The sequence below is a fragment of the Tachyglossus aculeatus genome, chromosome X4 (genome assembly GCF_015852505.1).
Source record: "Tachyglossus aculeatus isolate mTacAcu1 chromosome X4, mTacAcu1.pri, whole genome shotgun sequence".
NCBI lineage: Eukaryota > Metazoa > Chordata > Mammalia > Monotremata > Tachyglossidae > Tachyglossus > Tachyglossus aculeatus.
In genome coordinates, this window is record NC_052098.1 from 14,705,180 (window position 1) to 14,731,427 (window position 26,248).

The window sequence follows — 26,248 nt, forward strand, 5'->3', positions numbered from 1 at the left end:
GACAAAGCAGATGGACAAACAGACTCCCTTGTCTGATGCCCTGTTTTTTGCACTGCTTCCTTCCCACTACGCTGATATCATCTTTGCATCGCTAAGCGTCTGAGTCACCTTCAGCTAGAGAACATCCACAACCTGTACTCCTTCTGTTACATTCAGATAGATAATGCCCACTGAGTGTTAATGCATTTGAAGGCCAAGTTGAGTCCTCAGCGCGTGAAAGGATGACATCCCCTCTTAGTCTGGAAAAGAGACAGAGGTGGATGTAGGCCAGATAGGCTTTGGAAGCTCTTGAATTCAAACAACCTCTCTCGACATCGATTTTCTCGAGAGCTATCATAGGATGGAAAGGTCCGCATCTTTCAATGAGTTTCAGATGGTTATGAGCAATTGTTCTCTCGTGCTGGGAGAGGCTGGCTGTCAGCCTCCCAGCTTGATTGCCCTGGCAACGTGGATCCACAGCTAATGCAGGTGGAGAGGATGGGCAGTACCCAAAAGGACAAACCTACAGGCCCCTACAGCCAAGAATTGGATGTAAGCAGTGTCCACGCCACGATTCACCCCACTTTGCTGAGAAAACCAACTGTCATTGCCTAAGCATTACCATGCTGGACACTTTCTAGTCTTTAGGTTAGGTTGATACTATGGTGTGGTAGCTTGGAAGAGAATGAAAGTCACCCTCCCCACTCCTGCCACCAACGGTCTAATTGGTAAGACCCTTTGGTGTTGAAGCCCCAGTACTATTGAATTGATCTACTTGACATTACAGACCAACACCAGTCCTTGGACATTTCTCATACTTCTTGATAAAAAAAAAAATCCTTTTGGTTCTAGGCACAGAAGTCTCAAGCTTCAGGGACACAGAAGTGAGTTACTGGCCCAGCTTAGTCCTTCTCTCATCAGGCTGTTATATTCTGCATCAGCTAAAGCTTCCAGGTGGCCTTGCCAGAGTAGACTCCCAACAGAGCAGTGTAGAAGACAAATGGTCACTTCTCCTTCTTCCCTTCCTCCCCAATTCCCACACCCTTCTATTGTCCAAGCAAGAAGCAAACAGATGCACCAGATGGTTGTTGCTATGAAGGAGACAGAATTTACAACAGCTGTCAACCTGAGGTGTTATTTGGAGAGAAGCCAGAAGTTGTTTGTGTTCTGCGTTATTTATTTGGCTGTTGGTTAGCCTTCTTCCTTAGACAAAAGATGAACACGATGTCATTCTGTTAGTCATCACATTGTATTGGACACTGGGATCTCCCACTGAGAAGTTGAATTGGGACCTCCCATTTGGAGCGGATTGGCCCACAAGATAAGAAGACACTGGCCTGGGCCGTCTCTTCTAAGACAATGTCTCTGTGCCCCTGAAGACTAGTTCCTTAGGGAGAGAATGGGAGAAAGTATTCTCTGGCCTTATGTTTGCCACAGCCTCTTTCTCTTCTCTAGGCTAGCTCTGCCCAGCAGTAAGCTCTGCCATGTTCCCGGGAAAACATTCATACAGAGCAAGGCCAAAAGAGTTCTTTAAAAGCTGCAGCTTTTTAGAAGGCGTAGATGCTCTCTTTAATAATAATAATAATAATAATAATAATAATAATAATTGTGGTATTTGTTAAGGACTTACTATATGCAAAGCCCTCTTTTATGGTATTTATTAAGCGCTTACTATATGCCAGGCACTGTTCTAAGCGCTGGGGTAGATACAAGATAATCAGGTTGGACATGGTCCATGGCCCACAGTGTGGCTCAAGTCTTAATCCCCGTTTTCCAGATGAGGGAACTGAGACCCAGAGAAGTGAAGTGACTTGCCCAAGGGCACACAGCAGACAAGTGGTGGAGCAGGGATTAGAACCCAGGTCTTCTGACTCCCAGACCTGCCTGTGCTCTCTCACAAGACCACGCTGCTTCTCGTGGCCCCCTCCCCTTCCTCCCTCCTACCTCCTTCCTTTCTTTTAACTTTTCTCACTCTGCCTCAGTAATAATAATAATAATAATAATAATAATAATAGGCATTTGTTAAGCGCTTACTATGTGCAAAGCACTGTTCTAAGCGCTGGGGAGGATACAGGGTGATCAGGTTGTCTCACGTGGGGCTCACAGTCTTAATCCCCATTTTACAGATGAGGTAACTGAGGCCCAGAGAAGTTAAGTGACTTGCCCAAGATCACACAGCAGACATGTGGCGGAGTCGGGGTTCGAACCCATGACCTCTGACTCCAAAGTCCGTGCTCTTTCCACTGAGCCACGCTGCTCAGTAAAGCATTCTAGCACAGCATTCCCAGAAACAGAAGTCCTATAGGAATGCATCAAGAGCCCTGGGAATGGGAGCTTTCCCACACTGCTTCCTCACCTCCTTTCCCCTAATGCAGATCTGGACAGGGCCACTTCTAGGTAACTAGGGGTGGCTCAACCTCTGGGGCTACGTCTTTCCCAGTGGACTCTGCCAACCGAATTGCAGCATTTTAATGATGATGACTTCATGGTTTAGGCACCTCACCATAAGGAACCTCCAGAACCACCAACTCATTTCACATCATCCCATCTTCACGTGGCGATAGCTTTTGCCTAGTCAGTCATTCAGATAATCTTACTTATAATAAACCCCATTGTGTGCAGAGTACTGAACTAGGCCCTGTGGGACGTTATAAAGAAAGAACAAGACTGCCCTGCCCTCAAGGTGCTTTCAATCTAATGGGGAAACAGATATTAAAAAGCATAAATGACCAAAATACTAAAACTTAAATAAACCACTACATCTGTTCCAAATCAGGGTCGTACTCATCCTCGTCACCATCAAACTAGATTTTTTTCATATCCGATTTTCTCCAGAAATCTAGGCCAATATGATCTGGTAGTCACCCAGGGAGCAAGATGACAAGAGAATGTTTTACATCCAGAACACCCCGACTGGTACAGCATCAGTCTCAGTGATCGACAGGAAGTTCCAAAAAGGAAAAAATGTCTAGTGCTAAAGAACATGCCTTTGTCCCATTTCCCACCTCTTGACCCACACTCCCTCTGGCAGTAGTAGGTCATTGGTTTAGCAGTTGATGGCTTCATGATCTAGCTTTGTGCTTGGTCTCCTGAAGGTGAAGAGCATGGCCCAGTATGTCCAGAATATGGACAAACGAGAAAATCTTCGGAGAACTCGCTTTTCAGATCGTTTCAAAGATGACATCACCACCATCGTTAATGTAGTCACCTCAGAGATAGCGGCCCTTTTAGTAAAGCCCCAGAAGGTAAGAGATTCAAGTGATCCTGAAGACTATCATGTTGGTTATTAAGAATGTGTGTAGTGCAAAGTGTACTAATTTCAGCTTTATTTGTTATCTCTCAATACCACTCTGAGAGGCAAGAGATTAGTTGTACTGTCTCCCCATTTTTCGAATGAGAAAACTGAAGCCTTAAGAATTGACTGATGAAGACCAAAGTCACACAGCCAGTTAGTATTAGGGCCAGGATTAGAAGTCATAGTCCCTGAGTTTTCGGCCTATTACCTCATTTGCGGCATCAGAAGGTGAATACGTGATTAGTATTGACAGGTGGCTCCTATTGATGATTGAAACAGTATAGCTAATGGTTGTGCCTTTTTTTGAAACCTAGTTGTTTATTTACAGCAATTGTGAAGTCTCTATTTGGCTGGCTGACCAGCTGGCTGACTATGCTTGAACCCACAAACTGCCGCATCATGACAAGAGGAAAATATGTTATAGTGATCCTTTCATAAGGATCAGAGGAGATTGATTTATCTTCCCGACCATAAAGAACATAAACATGAAAAAGTGAATCCCCAATGGCCCCAGTGTGCTGTAAAACCACTCATGAACCTGAGAGGCAGGAGGCATTAAAAATTCCCTCCATCTTGCTTCATGTAAGAGTTCTGTCAGTCACCCATGGCCCTGACCTCTGTTTTACTGGGAAAATCAGCTAATGGGGGAACAAAATTCTTCGATTCCAGCCGACTTTTTTTTCCTGTTGTACTATACTATAACCTTCTTTGCCTTTTTTTCAATAGCATTTATTAAGCGTTTACTACATGCAAAGCACTGTTCTAAGCGCTGGAGAGGTTACAAGATGATCAGGTTGTCCCATGGGGGGCTCACAGTCTTAATCCCCATTTTGTGAATGAGGTAACTGAGTCACAGAGAAGTTAAGTGACTTGCCCAAAGTCACACCGCTGACAATTGGCGGAGATGGGATTTGAACCCATGACCTCTGACTCCAAAGCCCGGGCTCTTTCCACTGAGCCACGCTGCCTTCTACTGACCCTTCCCCCACCCTAAATTCAAAATTGAAATACCTCCAATGAAGAGATTAGGTTTTGCCCTGAAATGAAGAACCCTCAAATGAGTTCATAAATATCGAGTTGCTTGCTACTGGGTTGTAATATATGGCTTGTTTCATTCTGTGATTAATCTCTGTATCCAGCCATCTCATATCCCTTTGCTAAATATTAATGCCTTCCTTGAAACAACTGATGCCACACTTGGCTAAATTGGAGTATTGACTTTTGAGTCATCCCTTTCTTGCTGCGCTACCAAGCCATTGTATCCATTTTCACTCTGCTCCTCAGACCATGACTGAGAGGGAGCTAAAAGGCAAGTGTTCTTTGCCCCTTTTTTGGAGATGGAGAAATGGTGGTTCATGGAGGGCATCTGCCCAGCAGAAGGTCATCATCATCATCATCAATCGTATTTATTGAGTGCTTACTGTGTGCAGAGCACTGTACTAAGCGCTTGGGAAGTACAAATTGGCAACATATAGAGACAGTCCCTACCCAACAGTGGGCTCACAGTCTAAAAGGGGGAGACAGAGAACAAAACCAAACATACTAACAAAATAAAATAAATAGAATAGATATGTACAAGTAAAATAAATAAATAAATAAATAAATAAATAGAGTAATAAATATGTACAAACATATATACATATATACAGGTGCTGTGGGGAAGGGAAGGAGGTAAGATGGGGGGGATGGAGAGGGGGACGAGGGGGAGAGGAAGGAAGGGGCTCAGTGTGGGAAGGCCTCCTGGAGGAGGTGAGCTCTCAGTAGGGCCTTGAAGGGAGGAAGAGAGCTAGCTTGGCGGATGGGCAGAGGGAGGGCATTCCAGGCCCGGGGGATGAGGTGGGCCGGGTGTCAATGGCGGGACAGGCAAGAACGAGGTACGGTGAGGAGATTAGCGGCGGAGGAGCGGAGGGTGCGGGCTGGGCTGTAGAAGGAGAGAAGGGAGGTGAGGTAGGAGGGGGCGAGGTGATGGAGAGCCTTGAAGCCGAGGGTGAGGAGTTTCTGCCTGATGCGCAGATTGATTGGTAGCCACTGGAGATTTTTGAGGAGGGGAGTTATATGCTCAGAGCGTTTCTGGACAAAGATAATCCGGGCAGCAGCATGAAGTATGGATTGAAGTGGGGAGAGACACAAGGATGGGAGATCAGAGAGAAGGCTGATGCAGTAGTACAGACAGGATAGGATGAGAGCTTGAATGAGCAGGGTAGCAGTATGGATAGAGAGGAAAGGGCGGATCTTGGCAATGTTGCGGAGCTGAGACCAGCAGGTTTTGGTGACGGCTTGGATGTGAGGGGTGAATGAGAGAGCGGAGTCGAGGATGACACCAAGGTTGCGGGCTTGTGAGACGGGAAGGATGGTAGTGCCGTCAACAGAGATGGGAAAGTCAGGGAGAGGGCAAGGTTTGGGAGGGAAGACAAGGAGTTCAGTCTTCGACATGTTGAGCTTTAGGTGGCAGGCAGACATCCAGATGGAGATGTCCTGAAGGCAGGAGGAGATGCAAGCCTGGAGAGAGGGGGAGAGAGCAGGGGCAGAGATGTAGATGTGGGTGTCATCAGCGTAGAGGTGATAGTTGAAGCCGTGGGAGCGAATGAGGTCACCAAGGGAGTGCGTGTATATCGCGAACAGAAGGGGACCAAGCACTGAACCTTGGGGATCCCCCACAGTAAGAGGATGGGAGGGGGAGGAGGAGCCTGCAAAAGAGACTGAGAATGAACGACCGGTCAGCTTCAGAGTGAATAAAAGCCAGCAGTAAGACTCAGATGTCTGATTTTCCCAGGAAGTGATTGATCCACTCAATGCTATAGTAATTTAAATGATGACTACTCTTATTTGTATGCTTTACTTTGAAGGAAAATGAACAAGCTGAAAAGATCAACATCAGTCTGGCTTTCTTCCTGTATGATCTTCTTTCTCTCATGGATCGTGGCTTTGTGTTCAACCTCATTAAACATTACTGTAATCAGGTAAATGTTATTTCAGGCAGCAGTTCATTCCATCCCAGCATCCCAACTGTCTCCTTGTTTGCTCAATGGTTGGTTGTTTTTAATAATATTGATCTGTTTAGTTGCAAATGAGAACAGAACATAGGTCCCACAAGGTCTAGGCTGATGTGTAGCCCACCCTTCACCTCTGACTGCTTTGAATTACTTGCAGTACATCCCCATGGTAGGGTGCGTGGAATGCCAGTTAAACAGCATGGTGAATTCTTTCTACCTCTCTGCATCTTGTACAAGGAGCAGCAATCAACAAGTCTGTTGAAAATTTTACAGCTCACCTTGGCTGGAGTTGCATGAATAATAACTCTCTGTCTCAGACAAGTAGCTGGAGAAGTCAACACAATTCTTCTTTTTCCCATTCATTGGGGAAACTAATTGGGTGATTTGGAAAGTGAAGGGTTGTGACCTGAATTCCCCAAGTGATTGTGGTTGTCAGGCCTGGCTTAGAGAGAGGAAGCTGCTGAAATAAATCATGGTGAAAAACTTTCTCTGGGCAGCCAAATAAAGCAAGGAAGGGTTATTCACCTAGATGACCAACCAGAGGATTAGCCTCATTTCCAGACCAAGATATAACAGAAATTTGATTGGATGGATTAAATTTTTTTAAATACCAGATTGGATTTTGTAATGTGGTCATGGCTCTTGGAGAGGAACCCTTGCCAGAGGACCAGTTGAAAAAGACAACTGAGCTGAGAAGGCGAAATGTGTTTGGGCAGTGGTTCCTATTCCCACATCAATCCTCTGCCCCAGAGTTCTGACAGATTCTGAAGCGTGCATCCATGAGGGAGAATAAAATGTTCCTAGTGTGCTGTATGAGATCACCTGTGGACACTTGGGATCCCCTCTTATCAGCATTATTTCAATGCAATTCTGAAATTTGAAGAATAACCTTTGGGGCTCAGTAGAGGGAATTTGAGGGAGAAATCTTTCAAAAGGCTATCTTTGGACCAATTTTTGCTTTTCACCAGTTGGATTTTTTTGTTTTCTTTCTTTGGGGATTTTTTTTGTCCTTTTGATGGTAGTCAACTGAAAATGGAAAGGAAAATGAGTTCCTCTAGATCAGTGGGAGGAACAACTATTTAGATTGGAGGGCTACTTAACCAGTTTTACTAAGTCACTGAGGGCTGCTCACCACTATTTTGTGTTTAATTTGCAATGACAGAGTGCTGGGTGCTGAAAAGCAGCACCTTTCTCATGTCTGGTCAAATTTTTCCCAGCTGTTTTGTTCAGAGAGGAAGGCCATGACAGGGGCAGTTTGAGAGGAACAAGGGGTTGGATTTCTGCCTGTCTTGGCTCGTCTCTGAGCCTCCCGGCAGCTCCGTCGCCTCCCCAGTCGGCCGTCTCCGCCTGTTGCGGCTCCCAGAACTCTGCTCAAACCAGTGCCAGGGCCAACCCACTTTGCTGGCCAGAATGGACGCTGGAGTGAATCGATTCTCAGGCTGTATTTTGCCTACCCCTGGCCTAGACTGTCAGATGTAGCCTATGCCCTGTGTCGCTTTATGTGTTATGTCCATTAACTTCAATGCACCCCTCCAGTTGAGTCGAACGAATGGTCTGCCTCAGAATGAAATCTTTGAATTTTTTTGGTGTGAGATGTTGGGGCGGGAGGGGGGAAGAGGAGAGACAGATTCCTTTAAAATCTCTTTAGCCTTTTCTTTTTTCTCTCTTTTTAATGACGCTCTCCCCCAATCTGACCTTTATACACATTCTTTGGCATTTTTCACATGGAATGCATATTTTCCTAAGCCCTTTGATTCTGCAAGCCAGAGAATCTGTTTTTAAATTTACCAATGGGACCTTTAATTAGAAACTACAAAAGAATAGTTGCAGTTTTAAAGCGATCAAGTAATATTACCCTGTCGTTTTGTGAAGCCCGGTGTGGGGTCGGCTTCTTTCATTTAGTTTCTCAGACACAGTGGGGTTTTTGTAAAATTAATTATATTATGTTACAGTGATAAAATACCTCAAGATTATTTTCCAGACAGGTTTGCCATGAAATAGCTTTCTCTGGCATTTTGTCAAACAGAAATTGTTAAAGGGAGCAGTTCACAAATGGAAAGTTGCTGGGCTTCAGTGCTAGATTTCCATTAATTGCCAGTTCCAGGTTTTGGTGTTTTGTTTGTTTTTTTCTTTTATGAAGTTGATTGGGTTAATTTACAGAGAGAGGGTATTTCTGTGGGTTAAAACCCAATCTCCATTCCCTGATCACCAAAGTTTCTTTCCTTTTTTTTTCATTTTTCCTCTCAGCTGTCGGCCAAACTTAATACCCTCCCTACCCTGATTTCCATGAGGCTGGAGTTCCTGCGAATCCTCTGCAGCCATGAACATTACCTGAATCTGAATCTCTTCTTCATGACCTCAGACACTGCGCCAGCATCCCCCTGTCCCTCCATCTCATCCCAGGTAGCTCTCTGCGGTAGTATACTTATTGGTAAGATATATATTTATAGGGTTGTTTCAGCTGTTGCGTTGAGCTTCTTGTACCAGGTTAATTTAAAATTATCAGATGTTAAATTTTGGGCCTACCCAAACTCCCTGGCTCTTGAAGAGCTGGAAATCCATTGAAAAGGCACTTTTTCTGCCATTTTTACAGAGGGGAGGAGATTTGTGCCTGGACGGTAGCTCAGATCAACAGGCATTGGGCCACCTGTCTGGGTTCTCTGAAAATGCAAAAAAAGGTTAAGTGAGAAAAGCACAGAGCTCTTAGGTCTGTCCACTATTTCTTCCTTCCCTGTTTCTACAGGGCCAGAATCCTAAGTGTATGAATATTCACTAAGGCCATGACTGTGGCTTGAGAATCTTCTTCCTCTGTCCTATCTTTTGTCAAAAAACAGTGGTGAGTCCCATCGGATCAGCAGATAGATAGCCCAGAGCAGCAGCAGCAACCAGTGTCTCTCAGTGTTGGGGGTGAATACCGAGCTTCTTTGTAGTTCTTGCATTGCTGTGATTGGCCCAAAGTTGGAAGGCTTTTTTCTCTCCCCCTGCCCCCCGTCCACCCCCTGCCAAAAAAAGAAAACATACTCATCAACTGGAAACTCAATCCAGTCATTCTGATTAGATCCCATGATCCAAACCTGAGCTGGTGGCAGTCCTGCCAATGATTGGGTTACATCTTGCTTTTAGGCCATAGTATCAGCTTTCTTTCCTTCTCTCAGTTTTGTGCTCAGAGTAGAGCTTATGCACCTCTGTTGTTCAGAAGTTCTGCCAGCTGATAGCGTTTTGAAGGTCTTCCTACACACACCTCCCATGGACATCAGTGGGATGAATCCCGCCATCTGAAGGCAGCAGGCTTCAGTTCAAATGTGGACATGTGGACTTAATTCTGTTCTGTTTGGAGACAAGGTCTCTTCAAGAGTTTGTCTCCTATGACAGAATTGGGGCTATAGGAGAAATTGCCAAGAATTCCTATATCCTTCGGCATCAGGAGATCATTTAATGGGTGATCAGCCCAGTGAAACTCACATAAGCTACCCTCAGATGAATGGATCCTTTGAGTAGTTTGTGATGTCTTGACTTCTTATAGGAAGATATAGGCCTTCGTGAACCATGACTATTTACGGAAATTTCCTCAGCTGTAGGTTTGGAAATGCTTGCAGCTTTCCTTCCCTGATCCAAATATATGCCTTCACTCACAACCTCGGCCTTCCAGTGATTTCAGTGGGCTGTCTCTCCCTCTGCCATTTGGCTCCCCGTTTCTTGCATTGCTCATTAAAATTTCACCTACATTTCTGTAGAATTCAAGTTCCTGCTCCAGTTTCCAAGACCAGAAGATTGCCAGCATGTTTGACCTTTCACCGGACTTTCGACAGCAGCATTTTCTGACGGGGCTTCTCTTTACTGAATTGACTGCTGCCCTTGATGCTGAGGGGGAAGGGTACGTTTCTGTTTTTTAAAAAAGGCAAGAAAAAAGAGGCACTTGGGTTAAATATATGGCCTGACGTCTCATTTTTGGAACTGAACTGTCGCATTACAGACTTTCTAAGAGCAGCGACCTCACATTCAGAAGAACTGGTGCCAAGGGAGCAAGATGACAATGATCTTGAAGCTGAGGTTTCTAGGTATAAGCTTAGGGGGCAACAAGAAGACTTTTGCTACAGTCTTCTTCCAATAGAATCTGAGTTTCCATTGGCAAGATGGTATAGAGTCTTATAGACGGTGTGCCCGTTGTTGGGTAGGGACCGTCTCTATATGTTGCCAACTTGTACTTCCCAAGCACTTAGTACAGTGCTCTGCACACAGTAAGCGCTCAATAAATACAATTGAATGAATGAATACAGTGCTCTGCATACAGTAAGTGCTCAATAAATACGATTGAATGAATGAGTGGAGAGCCTTGCTTAGCTGCTGTTTGAGGTAGCCAGCCTCTGGTCACACAGAATTGATTCCGGCACTGTTTTTTCAGCACTAAAAAATTCCTCCATATTTTTATCTCACTTAAAAGACTGTGTTGTCCTGCCGTAGCAACCCAGCCTGTCTCTAAAGCAAGGCCCAATGATTCCTAGGAGAAGTAACACTGGATCCAACACACCCCTGCCAATCTATAGCTCCTCCTTGTAGTCCAACCAACCCCAAATCCTCTCTCTGGCCACTTTTTAAAGCGGCTTTTGCTGATAATCTTCAAGGTTGATATTAGGTCGGTGGCATCAAGGCAGAGTGCAGACATCTGTTTCTGTTGAAGCAGGATACCCTCCCTTAAAAAAATAACTGTGGGTGTTCTATTGTTAGCAACCAGAGTTCTTGCTGTCCTAGCATCTGATAAGGGAGCTACATACTTCAAACACACCCCCTCCACCAACCCCCTAGTTGGTAACTAATTAAAAGGATCTCTGCTTGCTGCAGCAATAATCTCAGGTTACTTTACTGCAACTCATTTCCTAGGAAATCATTAAAAAGACTGTCCCCTTGTAATAGTGTAGAATACAATTTTTTGCCAGTTCTTATTCTTTTTGATCACCTTGTTAGGCTCAACCCTTGCTTTTTTTGCTAATAAAGCAGCAATGGCCTTGCCAATGCCAGACCATCAGACTGGAAGGGTTCAACGCACTTGTCCCCTTTACTCGGAGCCACAGGCTGAGCCCAACTGTAGCTCCAGTTTTGTGTGGGGCACAAATTCCCACACACAGTGTAGGTGAATAAGGAACACTCAAGTGCAGTTGAAGGGTGCACTGAAATTCTCAAATTCTCAAGTCAAATTCCATTTTTTCCAAGTGCAAATTGGCTTCAGAAGTGACTGCCAGCAGCTTTCCAGGGAAAGGCAAATGACCAAAGCAGGCCCAACTCTTGGCCATTGGACTTCAGTCCCAGTTACCTTCTGGATTCAGCAGACTGGGGACTGTTTTTGGAACCTTTGTGCTATGCCTCTATCTTTCGTTTTCAGTCACTGTTTCAGCTAGCAAGTTTTTGATTGTGTCAAACACTGGAAAATATGTCTTTGCATTCATTTTCTCACATCATCACATCATTGTTCACCATCTCTCCGATCCACGGCCTGTTTCGATAACACAGTGACCTTTTGTGTTGTGCCAATAGGATCAGTAAAGTACAGAGGAAAGCGATCAGTGCCATCCACAGCCTGTTGAGTTCTCATGACCTGGACCTACGCTGTATGAAACGAGAGGTGAAGGTCAAAATTGCAGTCCTATACCTCCCTTTGGTTGGTATCATTCTGGATGCCCTGCCACAGCTCTATGACTTCACAGGTAAAGAAGTTGTTTTTTTCCTAATTTGGCCTTGCCGGGTGCCATTTATTATGACTAAGTAGCATTGCAGTGCGTGTGTGAATGAGATCATTTTAATTAACTGAAACACTGACTTGTTTGTGGAAATGTTCATCGGAGTCACAAAAGGGAGCTTCTTCTCTTTGTTTTACAAATATCTGAGGGCGATAGCTGTGGTTTTGGTTTTTGTGGAGTTTTTTATGGTATTTGTTAAGTGCTTACTACACACCAGGCACTGTATGAACTGCTAGGGTAGATACAAGGTAATCAGGTTGGACACAGTCTCTGTTCCATGGAGGGCTCACAGTCTTTGTCCCCATTTTACAGATGAGGTAACTGAGGCACAGAAAAGCTAAGTGACTTGCCTAAGGTTACACATCAGGCCAGTGGTGGAGCCAGGATTAGAACCCTGGTCCTCTGACTCCCAGACCCATGTACTTTCCACTAGACCACACTGCTTCTCAGCTTGCCAATGGACTTGAGTCCTCGATCCTTGGGAAAAGGTTGTTGATTTAATCAGCATCTAAAAATCACAGCTTTTATGCAAAATGACTAATCCCAGCAAGAGCAGTCCATTCTTTTCCTCAAGGTGGGGGAGAGAGGGGTTATCATCAGAGTAGAGAAGGATATCCCAAGTGACCTTTTACACCTTCATTTGGAAATTAGGAGAAGGGGCTTAGGCTGGGTACCTCACTCCTTCATTTGGAAATCAGAAGAGGCCCCTTGGAGCCTAATTCAGATATTTCTCCTGCCAGGTGGTTCATTTTGTACAGTGAAACTGCCTGGCTTAGTGGAAAGAGCATAGACCTGGAAGTCAGAGAACCTGGGTTCTAATCCCCTCTCCACCACTTGTCTCCTGTGTGATCTTGAACAACTCACTTCACTTCTCTGTGCCTCAGTTACCTCATCTGTAAAATGGAGACTGTGTCCAACCTGATTATCTTGTATCTACCCCAGCGCTTAGTGTAGTGCGTGGCGCACAGTAAGTGCTTAACAAATGCCACAATTATTATTCCTTTTTAGGTAAATGACTAGCTACTTCAGGGTGTTCCGAGCTTCTTCTCTTAAAGCAGCCAGTACTGTGAGAATCGTCTCCTGAATAAAGGGGAGATCCTGCTGGTGTAAAGGCCACGGGCCTAGAAGTTAGAGGATTTGGGTTTTCATCCTGGCTTCACCATTTGGCTGCTTTGTGACCTTGGGCAAATCACTTAACTTCTCTGGGCCTCAGTTCCCCTATCGGTAAGATGGGGATTGAATATCTGTTCTCCTCTCTCTTAGACTATGAGCCCCATATGGGACAGGGACTGTGTCCAATCTGATTATCCTATATCTACCCCAGTGCTTAGTACAGTGCTTGACACATACTAAGCACTGAACAAAGGCTACTTAGCTAAAAATAATTGTGTTTTTTACTATCACCTCATTCATACAAAGGTGAGAACAGAACCCAGTTTTCTCTGGAGCATCATTTGAAAGGGTCTCAAATGGGATACTCCTTTTCCCACGTTTCAACCATCACATTTAACTAAACTTCACTTGAAGTTGGAATTTCATTTATTCTCCAGTTCATAAGAATTTGTCTGCTCCCCTTTTGCACCAAGCTCAAATTTCTCTTTAAGTGGAAAACAACATTTCTAGGAAAATATTCACCTCCCTTCTAAACTCTCATCTTCCAGCAGATTCCTACAGAAAAAGAAGATGGTCCCAAAGGCTAAGAGACCATCAGGAAAAGAAAGTTTTTAGAGGCAAGACTGACACTATTAAACTGTATAATAAGATGTGAACCCGGTTATTTAACTCTGCCTAACTTGGACACAGCATTATAGACAGCACAAAACATCTAAATTTCAGGTGCATATTGATAATAATAATAATAGCAATAATAATAATGATAACTGTGGTGTTTAAGCACTTACCATGTGCCCAACACAGTACTGAGCACTGGAACAGATACAAGATAGTCAGGTTGGACCCTGCCCTGTCCCACAAGGGGCTCAAAGTCTAATGGGGAGGGAGAACAGGAATTTTTGATTGATTTTCCAGATGAGGCCCAGAGAGGTGAGGTGACTTGCCCAAGATCACACAGCAGGCAAATGGCAGAACGGGAATTAGAACCCAGGTCCTCTGACTCTCAGGCTTATGCTCTTTCCACTAGGTCAGGCTCCTTCTCATGGGAAGCAGTGTGGCTCAGTGGAAAGAGCAAGGGCTTGGCGTCAGAGGTCATGGGTTCAAACCCCAACTCCGCCAATTGTCAGCTGTGTGACTTTGGGCACATCACTTAACTTCTCTGTGCCTCAGTTACCACATCTGTAAAATGGGGATTAAGACTGTGAGCCCCCCGTGGGTTAACCTGATCACCTTGTAACCTCCCCAGTGCTTAGAACAGTGCTTTGCACATAGTAAGCGCTTAATAAATGCCATCATTATTATTATTACTGATGGAGTGATTGGTGTCCTGCAGGTCATTTGGGGTGTAGATGAAGGGGGTCCCTGATTCACAGTAAAATGTGAACAGAACTTCAATGCTGAAAACTCCAGATTTTTGGATTACAACTCAGTTGAACCAAAAGAAGCTGGTGAGGAGGAAGCATTTAAGCTTATGCCCTGTAATTTGAGACACTGAGGTCCAATCATTTTATGCTATCTTTTATTGTTGTAAATATTACCATTGTTTACACAGCTGCCTTGTTCTTTTCTTTTAAAAACTCACTTGGAATATTTGTAAGGCAATTAACTCTCAGTGATTTATAGATTTTCATAATCTCATTTTGTTGTTGCAACTTTTCCCAAGAAAAATGCTGTTTGAAGCCAAAAGGCTGCCTTGTGTTCATGAAAAATTCAAGGTCAAGTTGATAAAGTTTGGATGATTCTAAGAAAATATGACTTACCCCCGAGTCAACCAGATCTTTGGCCTGATTTTTAGTGGACTTGTGTTGGGGATTAGGTGTGTGGTGGGCTTGTGTGGGCCACAACTTTTCTGAGGCAACCTTCCTTTTTGCCTGCAAATGGGCCCTTGCCTATGCACAAGATGGAAGTTCAACTTTTGGAACTATGTCGTGAGTTCTCAGAAAGATTTTCAGGGTGACACAGGTACAATCTTACTGTTGGCAGTGTTGTCTTTGAACCAACCCTACTAATTCAATGAGGGGTGTTTGCACACTTGGAGACTTGGTCACCTGAACCATTTTGTCAGACTTTTGAGCCATTGTAAAGTCCTCTGTGGTGGGTCGATCTTTATATATAAGATATGTAAACTGACTCTCCTAGTCACTCAGTAGTATTTATTGACCAGCAGAACTTGGTATTAAGTTATCATAACTGATATTGTTAATAATTGTTAAGCACTTAACATGTGTCAAACACTCTACTAAGCACAGGAGTAGATGCAGTATAAACAGGTCGGACATAGTGCTGTCCCACATGGGGCTTGCCGCATATGAAGGAATCAATCAATCAATGGTATTTGAGTGCTTACCGCATGAAGAGCGTTGTACTAAGCTTGGGAACGTACAATATAGCAGTTGGTAGACATGCTCCCTGCCACAATGAGCTTACTTTCTAGAAGGAATGGAGAAAAGATATTTCATCCCTATTATACAAATGAGGTTACTGAGGCACAGAGAAGTTAAGTGACTTTCCCAAGGACACACAGCAGTTAGGTGGTGGAGCTAGGATTAGGACCCAGGTCTCCTGACTCCCAGGCACATGTTCTTTCCACTAGACCACATTGGTTCTTTTGGGGTAATGCTGGAAAAACTGAGCAAAATATTTAGGGAAATGTTTAGCCTGACCCTCCCATCCAAGGCTCCTGAGGACATGGCAGAGAAAGCCTTCTTTTGCCTCTCCCTCAATCTCCATTTGAAGTAGGTGTGCATCCGCTTCAAAGTGAGAAACACACACACACACAAAGTGAGAAACACAATGAGCATGGCTCATTGGAAAGAGCACGGGCTTTGGAGTCAGAGGTCATGGGTTCAAATCCCGGCTCCGCCAATTGTCAGCTGTGTGACTTTGGGCAAGTCACTTCACTTCTCTGGGCCTCAGTTACCTCATCTGTAAAATGGGGATGAAGACTGTGAGCCCCAAGTGGGACAACCTCATCACCTTGTATCCTCCCCAGTACTTAGAACAGTGCTTGGCACATAGTAAGTGCTTAACAAATGCCATCATTATTATTATTATTCCCGACAACAACAATCTGCCCTGCCGTCCTCTCCACGCCCTTCCAATACAGCTCTCTAAGCTGCATGCAGCCGCCCGCTGCTTAGGAGGCCGCAGATATATTTCATTCCACAGCCTTAGAAAACATGGTTTTTGGGGAAATCCCCAATGATTTGTACAACGGATGTGTACAATGACTGTATCTAAACTTGGATGAGAGCAATGTAGTGTTTGCTGTTGAAGAGGGTGCACAGACAGACAGACTGCTCCCTGGACCAACCATGTGTCTCACAATGTGTGTTACAGGTCACAGGGGGGATCTGGCAAGAGGGTGTAGATTGCTCAACACAACCCATCACTGCCCCTGGAAAATCAAGTGCATTTCTTTCTGATGGGGGATGGGTATACCCCCTGTCATACCCCAAACTTTTCAGTCACTCTCACACTCATAGATAAACTTAACCACCAGTGGCATCATGTTTGAAAACAAAGGGCAACTCTCTTTCTCTCGCTCTCTCGCTTTATATATATGTAAAACTCCATATAGTTATAGATATGTGTTTGTATGTATATATGTATTTGTATACAATTTCCTTTTAAGCTGTGAGCCCCAAGTGGAACAGACACTATGTTTACATCTACCCCACCACTTAGTAGAGTGCTTGGCACATGGTAAGTGCCTGACAAATACCACAATTATTTTATGTGTGTGTGTGTGTGTGTGGTAGCAATACTGCCAAACCATGGTAGGCACTGCTATAGTGAAGCCTGCATTACCTGTAACTGCCCAAACAGCACCAGACACACAGTGAACAGTACTGTGTGCCTTTGGGAATGTGCTGTCCATCAGGATACATCCCAACATCCTTGTGCTGTGTGGGGATGGGGATTGGAGAGGGAGAGCCAGGGAAGGTAATTTCTTCCTTCTCCTACTTCAGTGGGCATGTATGTCTCCGCAAGGCCTTATGACAGTCAGTTCCCCTCCTTCACAGGAGGCAGAATTGGTCTTAATGACTCTCGCTTGTCATGGCAGATGGTTTTTTAAAATGTAGTTTCAGATGCCCGTGGAGGAAAAAGTCGTCCAGGTGGTTCAGATGAAGAACAAGATGGTGGCAACGCAATCAACCAGAATGTGGCCTTGGCCATTGCCGGGAACCAGTTCAACCTGCTTAAGACGAGCGGCACAACTCTGGCTTCCCTGGTATGTGATCGTCTGCTTTGCTTGTGATATTTCTCTTTCTTCATTATCTTTTACGTTATGTAGCATTCACCCACGCAAACATCTATGTAGAATGCTTCCCTCTGGAGAGGGGTGTGCAAATCATGCCTTGAATTAATTTAGAACCCAAGTGACTGTTTGGTCTTATCCTCACTTCTGAAACTCTAATGTCAAGAATAGCATTTGGTTCTTTTAACTAAAACTCTCCCTACCAGGTACATCGTAAGCTGAACTTTTTAAATTTGGTTAATTTGGTACCAGCAACTATGGAATATTTACAGATTTTATATTCTTGTACAAATAGCCAACATATCAAGAAAATGAAGTGATGGAAACTTTGCAAGTTCTATTGTTCCAACCCAGAGCAAGCATTCCCCCTCCTGCTCACCGATAACTCACTGTGCCTTCTCTTCTAAACATTCCAGCAGATATTGCCCATGCCACATAAATCAAGAATGCAGCTTACTATTGTTATTGTTGGTGGTGATGATTTATTGGGTAATGAGATGCGCACTCAGTGCTGTACCTGTACGGACTTGGCTCTTGCCTGAAAATGTTACCCTGGAGCCACACAGGCAGACCTCAGATGTGTCATCTTAGAAGGGGCCAAACTCTGAGAAACTAAATTACAATGCTCCTCCTGTACACTCAGCCTGTTTTTATCCTCCTGGCCAGGCTCCTGGCTCCATCCCTTGGTCGCCTCCTCTCCAGTTGGTGACGTTATGATGCGGAGGATGATTGGGGCTGAAAGCAAAAGTGCACTTGTAACGGGGTAGAGTGGGGGGTGGAGCTGAGGTGTATAAAGATGCCTGGCCATTCTGATCAGATCAGGTGTTGCACGTGAGAAGCGAAGTATTAAAAGTCAGGGTGGCAGCGTGAGACTCCTCCTCAGCATGCAGCCTGGGGCAGATGAGGGGAACACCACAGTGCTTGCCCCATGGCAGAGGTTGTGTCCTACCAGCCGAAAGCGCAGGTGGCACAGTGGGACGGGGGCCAGTCTTCCCCCACCCTCACCCTCGAGCAACCTCCAGGCCCCACTCAGGGCCAATCTGGCTTTCTTGTGGGCGACGTGGGCCCTGCTGCTGGCCCACTGGTGGCCTGGCATACTTCCTCCTGGTCCCTTACCATGGCCTCGGGCAGGGGCTTGGGCTGCTGTGAAGCTCAAAGCAAACACAATTATCCACTTTGAAATCATTCAAGTTGAAATGGAAGCAGTGGACCTGAATCTTTTTACCAGTGCTCCTTCTGGATCATTCTGCCTTACTACCACCCCGGGGGATGTGGGCAGGGAATGTCTATCAACTCTGTTATATCGTACTCGCCTGAGTGCATAATATAAGCTCACCTCCTCCAGGAGGCCTTCCCAGACTGAGCCCCCTCCTTCCTCTCCCCCTCGTCCCCCTCTCCATCCCCCGTCTTACCTCCTTCCCTTCCCCACAGCACCTGTATATATGTATATATGTTTGTACATATTTATTACTCTATTTATTTATTTTACTTGTACATATCTATTCTATTTATTTTATTATGTTAATATGTTTTGTTTTGTTCTCTGTCTCCCCCTTTTAGACTGTGAGCCCACTGTTGGGTAGGGACTGTCTCTGTATGTTGCCAACTTGTACTTCCCAAGCGCTTAGTACAGTGCTCTGCACACAGTAAGCGCTCAATAAATACGATTGATTGATTGATTGATATAGTCTTCTGCACATAGTCAGTGCTCCATAAACATCATTGATTGATTGATTGAGGAGCTTCTGCAGCATGCAATGCATTCAAGCCACGTGGATTTCAGGGAGAGGAGGACTAATGATGTGTTCTGATGAATGTAACTGTTTGTTTGCTTGGAACCACCAGACCGCTTAGTTTTTTGAGGGTAAGGTTATAGAGGTTGGGTCAAAAGAAAGAGGTGAGGTGGAGAGAGGAGAGGCAGAAAGTGGGGAGAGGGAGAAGGGGAACTCCCAGCCCCTAAACATTTCATTTTCTTGCCAGCCATACAAGCAGTACAATATGCTAAGTCCAGACACCACTCGCAACTTGATGATCTGCTTCCTTTGGATCATGAAAAATGCTGACGAGAGTCTCATTCGGAAGTGGATTGCAGACCTTCCATCCATGCAACTCAACAGGATTCTTGACCTTCTGTTCATCTGCGTCTCTTGCTTTGAGTACAAGGTAAATGAAAGGTGACCTAGCAAATTTGTTTTGCACTGTACTCTCCCAAGCACTCTGCACCTCAGTAAACCCTCAATAAATACCACTGATGATGATGAGCTGCCTTTACTCTAGTCTCTGATTCCATCAGATACATCATTTGGATGCTGAAAGACTCCTTATCACCTTCTTCCCTGTTTAGCCCCTCTGTGTTTCTCTAATTGGATTCATTTTCAGTTTCCTTCCTTAGCATGGCAAATCCCCAGGAAGACAAAAGCTCTCTTTAGCCAAAAACTTCAGTTTTCTCCTGTCTTTTTAATGAAATAAAATATTGATAAGGCAAAGGCAGTGGGGCTCTTTTTGAGCTGTGGTGGAGAGCCCTCACTCTGTAACCAACAGATCAGGGCTCTCCCCATCTTCAAAGTCTTACTAAAATTGCACCTCCCCCAAGAAGCCATCCTGATTAACTTCTCATTTTCCCACCCTATTTGTCCTCCCTTTTAAATCATCTATGCACTTGGGCCAGTATCCCTTAAGCGCTTTGATACTTACCCCCGCCCCCCACCTCTTATGTACATATCCCTATACGTTGCTGCTTTTTATATCTGATATTTACCTTAATATCTGTCTCCCCCTCTATATCATAAAATCCTTGCGGGCAGGGATTGAGTCTACCAAACTCTACTGTATTGTACTGTCTCCCAAGCACTTAATGTAATGATCTGCACATAGCAAGTGCTCAATAAAAACCAGTGGTTGATTTAACCCCAAGAAACATGCCCCCTCTGTTTTATCCTTGAGTGTAACTTAAATGGCTACAGAATGGGCCTCCTTCCCTCCCCACTTTGACTTTCCTTTTTTGCTTTTTCCCATGTTCAGGGAAAACAAAGTTCTGACAAAGTCAGTACCCAAGTGCTTCAGAAATCAAGAGATGTAAAAGCCCGGCTAGAGGAGGCTTTATTGAGAGGTGAAGGTGCCAGAGGTGAAATGATGAAACGCTGTAGGACACCAGCAGGTACTCTTTAAATGATCTTACCCCCATTTTATCGGAAAATCTTGACCGTTTTGTGGAAATGAATATTCTGATAGTGAATGGTGAAAACTGATTCCCCTTGAAGTTTCTAAAATGATGGTGATCAATAAATGCAGGGAAAGTGGATTTGACAATGCTGTATGTGCCGGAATCAGTCAATTGTATTTATGGAGCGCTTACTGTGTGCAGAGCACTGTACTCAGTGCTTAGGATAGGCCTGCCCCATGCAGGGTGAGCTGGTAAAAAGAGACTCCCAAGTGTATGGCCCCAAGCAGGATCTGATGTAAAACCAAATTCAGGGGCCCAAAGCTCCAGCCCTGACAAGATCAGTCCAAATCCAGGTAGATCCAGGGGGTTCACGCCCATTCGGAATCCCAAAAGGCCCAGCACCAGATCATCCCCATTCAGGAGATCTCCCAGGGCACTCGGGTGGGTCTGGTGTCACCACTCAGACCAGGATTGGTCTAGGGCTGGCCATAACCTCCATAGCCCTCTTCAGATTAGACCGGCCTCCACTCGGCCCCTTCTTGTCGGAACCTTTCCGGGACCAAAATCCAACTAGCCTCTGGGGCTCGGATGGCAGGGTACAATTCACCTGGCTTCTCACACCCATACTGATAAACTTGAGGTTGGAGCTGCCTTCCCAAGTCACCTCGCTGACTGTGGGCACCTACTTGCTAGGAGGACCTTAGGCTCTTCAGAACATAGGAAACTACCCTGTGATTGGTTGCCAGCCCTGCAATGCTTCCACTGAGGTTGGTCCAGCGAAACAAGATTCCACGCACATGGCCCCCAGCTGTGACACCCGAGCTACACAGCCATGTCTCCTACCCTCTTACTGGATCATTACGCTTGGCTCCACAGATTAGGGACTGCACTGTAGGGGGTATGTGGGAAACTCAAATTCCATCCACCTTTATCCATCCATCCTTTATGTGTGGCCAGCCATCTTTAATATTTAGCCATATATTGATCTATGTACATTATTCACTTTTTATTCCTCTATTTCATCTTGCTCTTTCTACTGCCAGCGATATTCTTCTTCTCCCTCCTGTTACCACTATTTCTAATAAGTGGTTGGCCTGCCTCCCCTCCATTAGATTGTTAGCTCTTTGAGGGCAGAAACTGTGTCCAGGTCATCTGCCGTACTCTCCCATGCCCTTAGCACAGTGCTCTGCACAAAGTGGGCACTCAAACATGATTGATTTAAGTCCACCCACTCCAGTCTCATGTTCATATGGAGTCAAGAATCAGGAGACAGACTTCCCTGACCACTCTTATTTAGACTGTGAGCCCCAGCTGGGGCAGGGACTATAACCAACCTAATTAACTTATATCTCCCCCAGCGCTTAGAACAGTGTTTGACATATTCATTCAATCAGTTGTATTTATTGAGCGCTTACTGTGTGCAGAACACTGTACTAAGCACTTGGGAAGTACAAGTCGGCAACATATAGAGATGGTCCCTACCCAACAACAGGCTCACAGTCTCGAAGGGGGAAGTAATGATGGTATTTGTTAAGCACTTACTCTGTGCCAAGCACTGTTCTAAGCACTGTGGTAAATAAAAGGTAGTCAGCTTGTCCCACATGGGGCTCACAGTCTTAATCCCCATTTTCCAGATGAGGGAACTGAGATCCAGAGAAGTGAAGTAGCTTGCCCAAGGTCACACAGCAGACAAGTGGCAAAGTCAGGATTAAAACCCACGACCTCTGACTCTCAAGCCTGGGCTCTTGCCACTAAGCCACGCTGCTTCTCGTGGTGAGTGCTTAACAAATACCATAAAAAAGGGATGCAGAGGCAGGGTGAAGGGCCTAGGGAGCCTCCCTTTTGGCCTAGGGGACACAAAGCAGGGCCGAGGTCTCCCCTACCTCCTTTTCTCCCTCCCACAGATCACTAGGGAGCCCCGGTCAGGTGAGTAGTAATTTGCGACTACTTCTTTTAGAGTTCGTCATTTCCTGTCACCATCGGGGGAATGTAAAGCCGAGTGAGCTCAATGAAGCTAGTTACAGAAATTCTGGCTTTCTTGGATAGCTTCATCCTAATCAAATTCCAATCAAGCTAATGCATTTCTTAACTCCTAGGGAATGACCGGTTTCCAGGACTAAATGAAAACTTGAGATGGAGGAAAGAGCAGACACATTGGCGGCAAGCTAACGAGAAGCTAGATAAGTGAGTCACTCAGCAACTCTGTGTTTTTACCCAAAGTTCCAACTATTTTTCCCAGGGTACTAATATTACAAAAATAGCCCCATCTTTCAAAGGAAAAGAAAATGAAACATCATTTTCTGGGAAGGTGTACTCCGCCCAATGGCCAAGAATAATCAAAGGACTAGAGAATTAAAGTCACCAAATATGTGCTTTGTAGAAAACTGACATGGCATATTTCAGATTCAGGATGTACTGCACAGAATTGTAAAAGCAGCTGATTAGGTTATACAGGTCGAGCAGAGTGCTAGCGACCATTGCTCATTTAGTATTTACAATAGGATCCCAAAGGATTTGGGGTTTGTCTTTTTCTAGGGATGTGTCCACCCTGCACTTTTAAAGCAAAATCGAGCGAAAGAATATGCGTTTGTATCCCTAGCCCTCGAATGGGTTTGCAAAAGGTTGTATAGTAAACACTACAGAGAACATTTAGCAGGGAACAGGGTCAGACTGGTGGCTAAAAGCTTCCAGGCGGGCACAGAAACAAGGTCTCATGGGGCAAGTCACTTCATTTCTGGGCCTCAGTTTCCTCATCTGTGGAGAGTCCATTCTTGTTCTCCCTCCTACTTAGACTGTGAGCCCCATGTGGGACAGGGACTGTGTCTTACCTGATTAACTTGTATCTACCCTAGGGCTTAGAACAGTGCTTGACACATAATAAGCGCTTAACAAATGCCTTGATCATCAGGTCCCTGCTAAAGTGGGCACTGTGATAAAGCATGGCTCCTTTGGACTCCCCGGGGATAGCGTGATGATGGAGGACATGATGTGTAAAATGCTTTGAAAGCTCAAGAGAAGCAGTAATACAGAAGCACAGTATCATTTACAACCACATGGTTTCTTGAATGCCAGATCAGGGGAATCTGCTTCCCCAGGGGATATTTGCCTTCCCAAAACCACTGCAGTGAAAGGGTATTCTGCTCAGAATACCCTTTTCTGAGCAAGAGAAATCCCCAGTCCAGTCAATGCAGGAGGGTGAAAGAGAAAAAGAAAATGTGTGGTGAGAGAAAAGGGCGGCACTTGGCTGAGCAGCCTGATGAGACTTCCCTTGACCCAGCTCAGAAGGCATTTCAGTCTCTCCCCTCAGTAACATCATTGTTTGCCACATTTTATCACACCTTGGCCTACTGAATCAGTTCTGTCTGCCCAGATTTGGAGATTCATGTCAATGTCGCCTGTTTTAAAGGCACAGTGTTCTCAGTGGAGACCCAAACTATCTGATTGGCTAGTGTACCTGGCTTTCATTCTCTCCCAGACCCTTACCCATCCTATCGAAACAACAATGGTATCCTCGTTAATTATAATAATGATGTCGGGGCATTTCCTGGAGAATTAAAGACAAGGAAAGGGTGATGATCAGAATCAATAACTCTCCCTAGTGGTCACTGACTCTAGGCAATGTCCTTCCCCTCAGTTGCTGCTTAGTTTTCACTACAAGTCTGAGGAGTTAAGATTTTGCTTATTCTGAGGTGTCCTGTTAGTTATCTTCAGACTCTGGCCAAGGTTAAAGAGTGCTTCAATTTTTTCTTTTCTTCTCCCCAGATCCAAGGCTGAGTTAGATCAAGAAGCCCTGATTAGTGGAAACCTGGCCACAGAAGCAAATTTAATCATCTTGGATGTGCAGGAAACGATTATCCAGGTGAGATGGTAAACAACTAGCTTTGTTTTGTTTCTTCAGTGGATCCAAAAAACTCTTTTTCAGCAAGTTTTTCAACCAGAAGAAATCAAATCCCAGGCTGGTCCTTTGAGAAAAACAAAGGATTACCATCTTGATGGTGGTAGTCTCCTTAGGAGGCTGGTTGATGTTAAACGTATTCTCTGACTACGTAACTCAGAAGAGTTTGCAAAGAATGACGTTCTAGCCATGGACACTGAATCCATGGAGTGAAAGGGCTGGGAAGATGGTGGGTGGCTCAATCTCTTGCCTTCTGCTGGGAGGAGGAGGAGGAAGAGGAGGAGGACATTGCTATTGCTGCCACTTTTCTCCTCACTGGGTTTAGGGGCTGTGCCTGAGTGGTTCCTCTCATGCCCTTCCTGGGAGATCCACCAGGGCAGGACTGGGGATCAGAGGTCCAGAGCTGCTGCAGTGTGAACACCATCATGCCATACAGCTGTGTCACTCCTCAGCCAGGATCCACTGGCCACGGCCACGATACAAACAACCCAGCTTCATTGCTATGGTTGTGGCCAGCGGATCCTGGCTGAAGCATGGTGCAACTTCAGGGTTCGACTCAGGGTTCAGGGTGCAACTCATGAGCTCCAGGCCCTAATTCAATGACTCCCCCAGTCTGGTTGGGCAAACTGGGCAATTTTTGTCTGTCTCCCCCATTAAATGTTAAGCTCCTTGAGGGCAGGGAACATGTGCGTTGCTACTGTTGTACTTTCTCTAGCACTTTCCCCTTTCCCTCTTTAATTGCCCTTCCTCTCTTTTCACTTCCCATCCCCTCCTTTCCTTTCTCTTCTCTCCTCTTCTCATGTCCCCTTCATGCCCTCTTCATGCTTCAGTTTTGTGTTGCTCTAACCAGTTGAATTGATGTGGTTCTTCCATGCCTCTAGGCGAGCTCAGCTCTGGATTGTAAAGACAACCTGCTGGGAGGGGTCCTGAGGGTCCTAGTGAACTCCCTGAGCTGCGATCAGAGCACCACCTATCTGACTCATTGCTTCGCGACACTCCGAGCTCTCATTGCCAAGGTAAATTCATCACGTGCATTTGTTTTCTTATTCCTTATTAAGTGCCTGGGGTTTCTTGAGCTGCTCTTTTGGAGCCGAAGCTTCGAGAAGATTGTGAGATGGTGACAGAAGCAAAAACAGTGCCAGGAAAGCGACAAATAAAAGCGCTCAAGGGCAGCCTGGGTGGGAAGATAGTGCAGTCAGGACAGTGGGTCCTGCCTTGGCCTTTTTAGCCACATGTGCATCCATGATGTCTTCTTTGGGCACAAAGGAAGATGATACACACACACACACACACACACACACACACACACACACACACGCACGTGCACACACTCATGAGGGTTTGATACTTTCATCATTGGTTGGACAAAATTCTCCTCGGGTTTATTGAAAGACCCATCCTGTCTAAAAGTGACAGAGTTGGATGGTTACACATCTTCATAGAAGAAAAATAGGAAGACGTGCATCACTGGAGAAGTCACTGGAGAGAAGCAGCGGCGTGGCTCAGTGGAAAGAGTACAGGCTTGGGAGTCAGAGGTCATGGGTTCTAATCCCCACTCCGCCACTTGTCTGCACTGTGACTTTGGGCAGGTCACTTAACTTCTCTGTGCCTCAGTTACCTCATGTGTAAAGTGGGGATTAAGACTGTGAGCCCCACGTGGGACAACCTAATCACCTTGTATCCCCCCCAGCGCTTAGAACAATGCTTGCACATAGTAAGCACTTAACAAATGCCATCGTTATTATTATTATTGTCATGATAGCAAAGAGAAACTCCTCCATCATTCTCCTCTTTCAAGTTCAAGATGGTCTCTACAA

At 45.2% G+C, this 26,248-nt stretch overlaps 1 protein-coding gene across 1 annotated transcript in view; it reads left to right on the forward strand.

Annotated features, from left to right (window-relative positions):
- Positions 1-26,248, forward strand: part of DOCK8 (dedicator of cytokinesis 8) — a 205,733-nt gene that overhangs the window by 146,779 nt on the left and 32,706 nt on the right. The window contains exons 25-35 of the mRNA XM_038769505.1: positions 3,075-3,224; positions 6,121-6,234; positions 8,515-8,670; positions 10,002-10,141; positions 11,797-11,966; positions 17,198-17,346; positions 19,354-19,536; positions 20,395-20,530; positions 22,633-22,720; positions 24,299-24,395; positions 25,313-25,447. Of these exons, the coding sequence (XP_038625433.1) occupies positions 3,075-3,224; positions 6,121-6,234; positions 8,515-8,670; positions 10,002-10,141; positions 11,797-11,966; positions 17,198-17,346; positions 19,354-19,536; positions 20,395-20,530; positions 22,633-22,720; positions 24,299-24,395; positions 25,313-25,447 (1,518 nt within the window). The remainder of the gene's footprint in view (positions 1-3,074; positions 3,225-6,120; positions 6,235-8,514; positions 8,671-10,001; positions 10,142-11,796; positions 11,967-17,197; positions 17,347-19,353; positions 19,537-20,394; positions 20,531-22,632; positions 22,721-24,298; positions 24,396-25,312; positions 25,448-26,248) is intronic.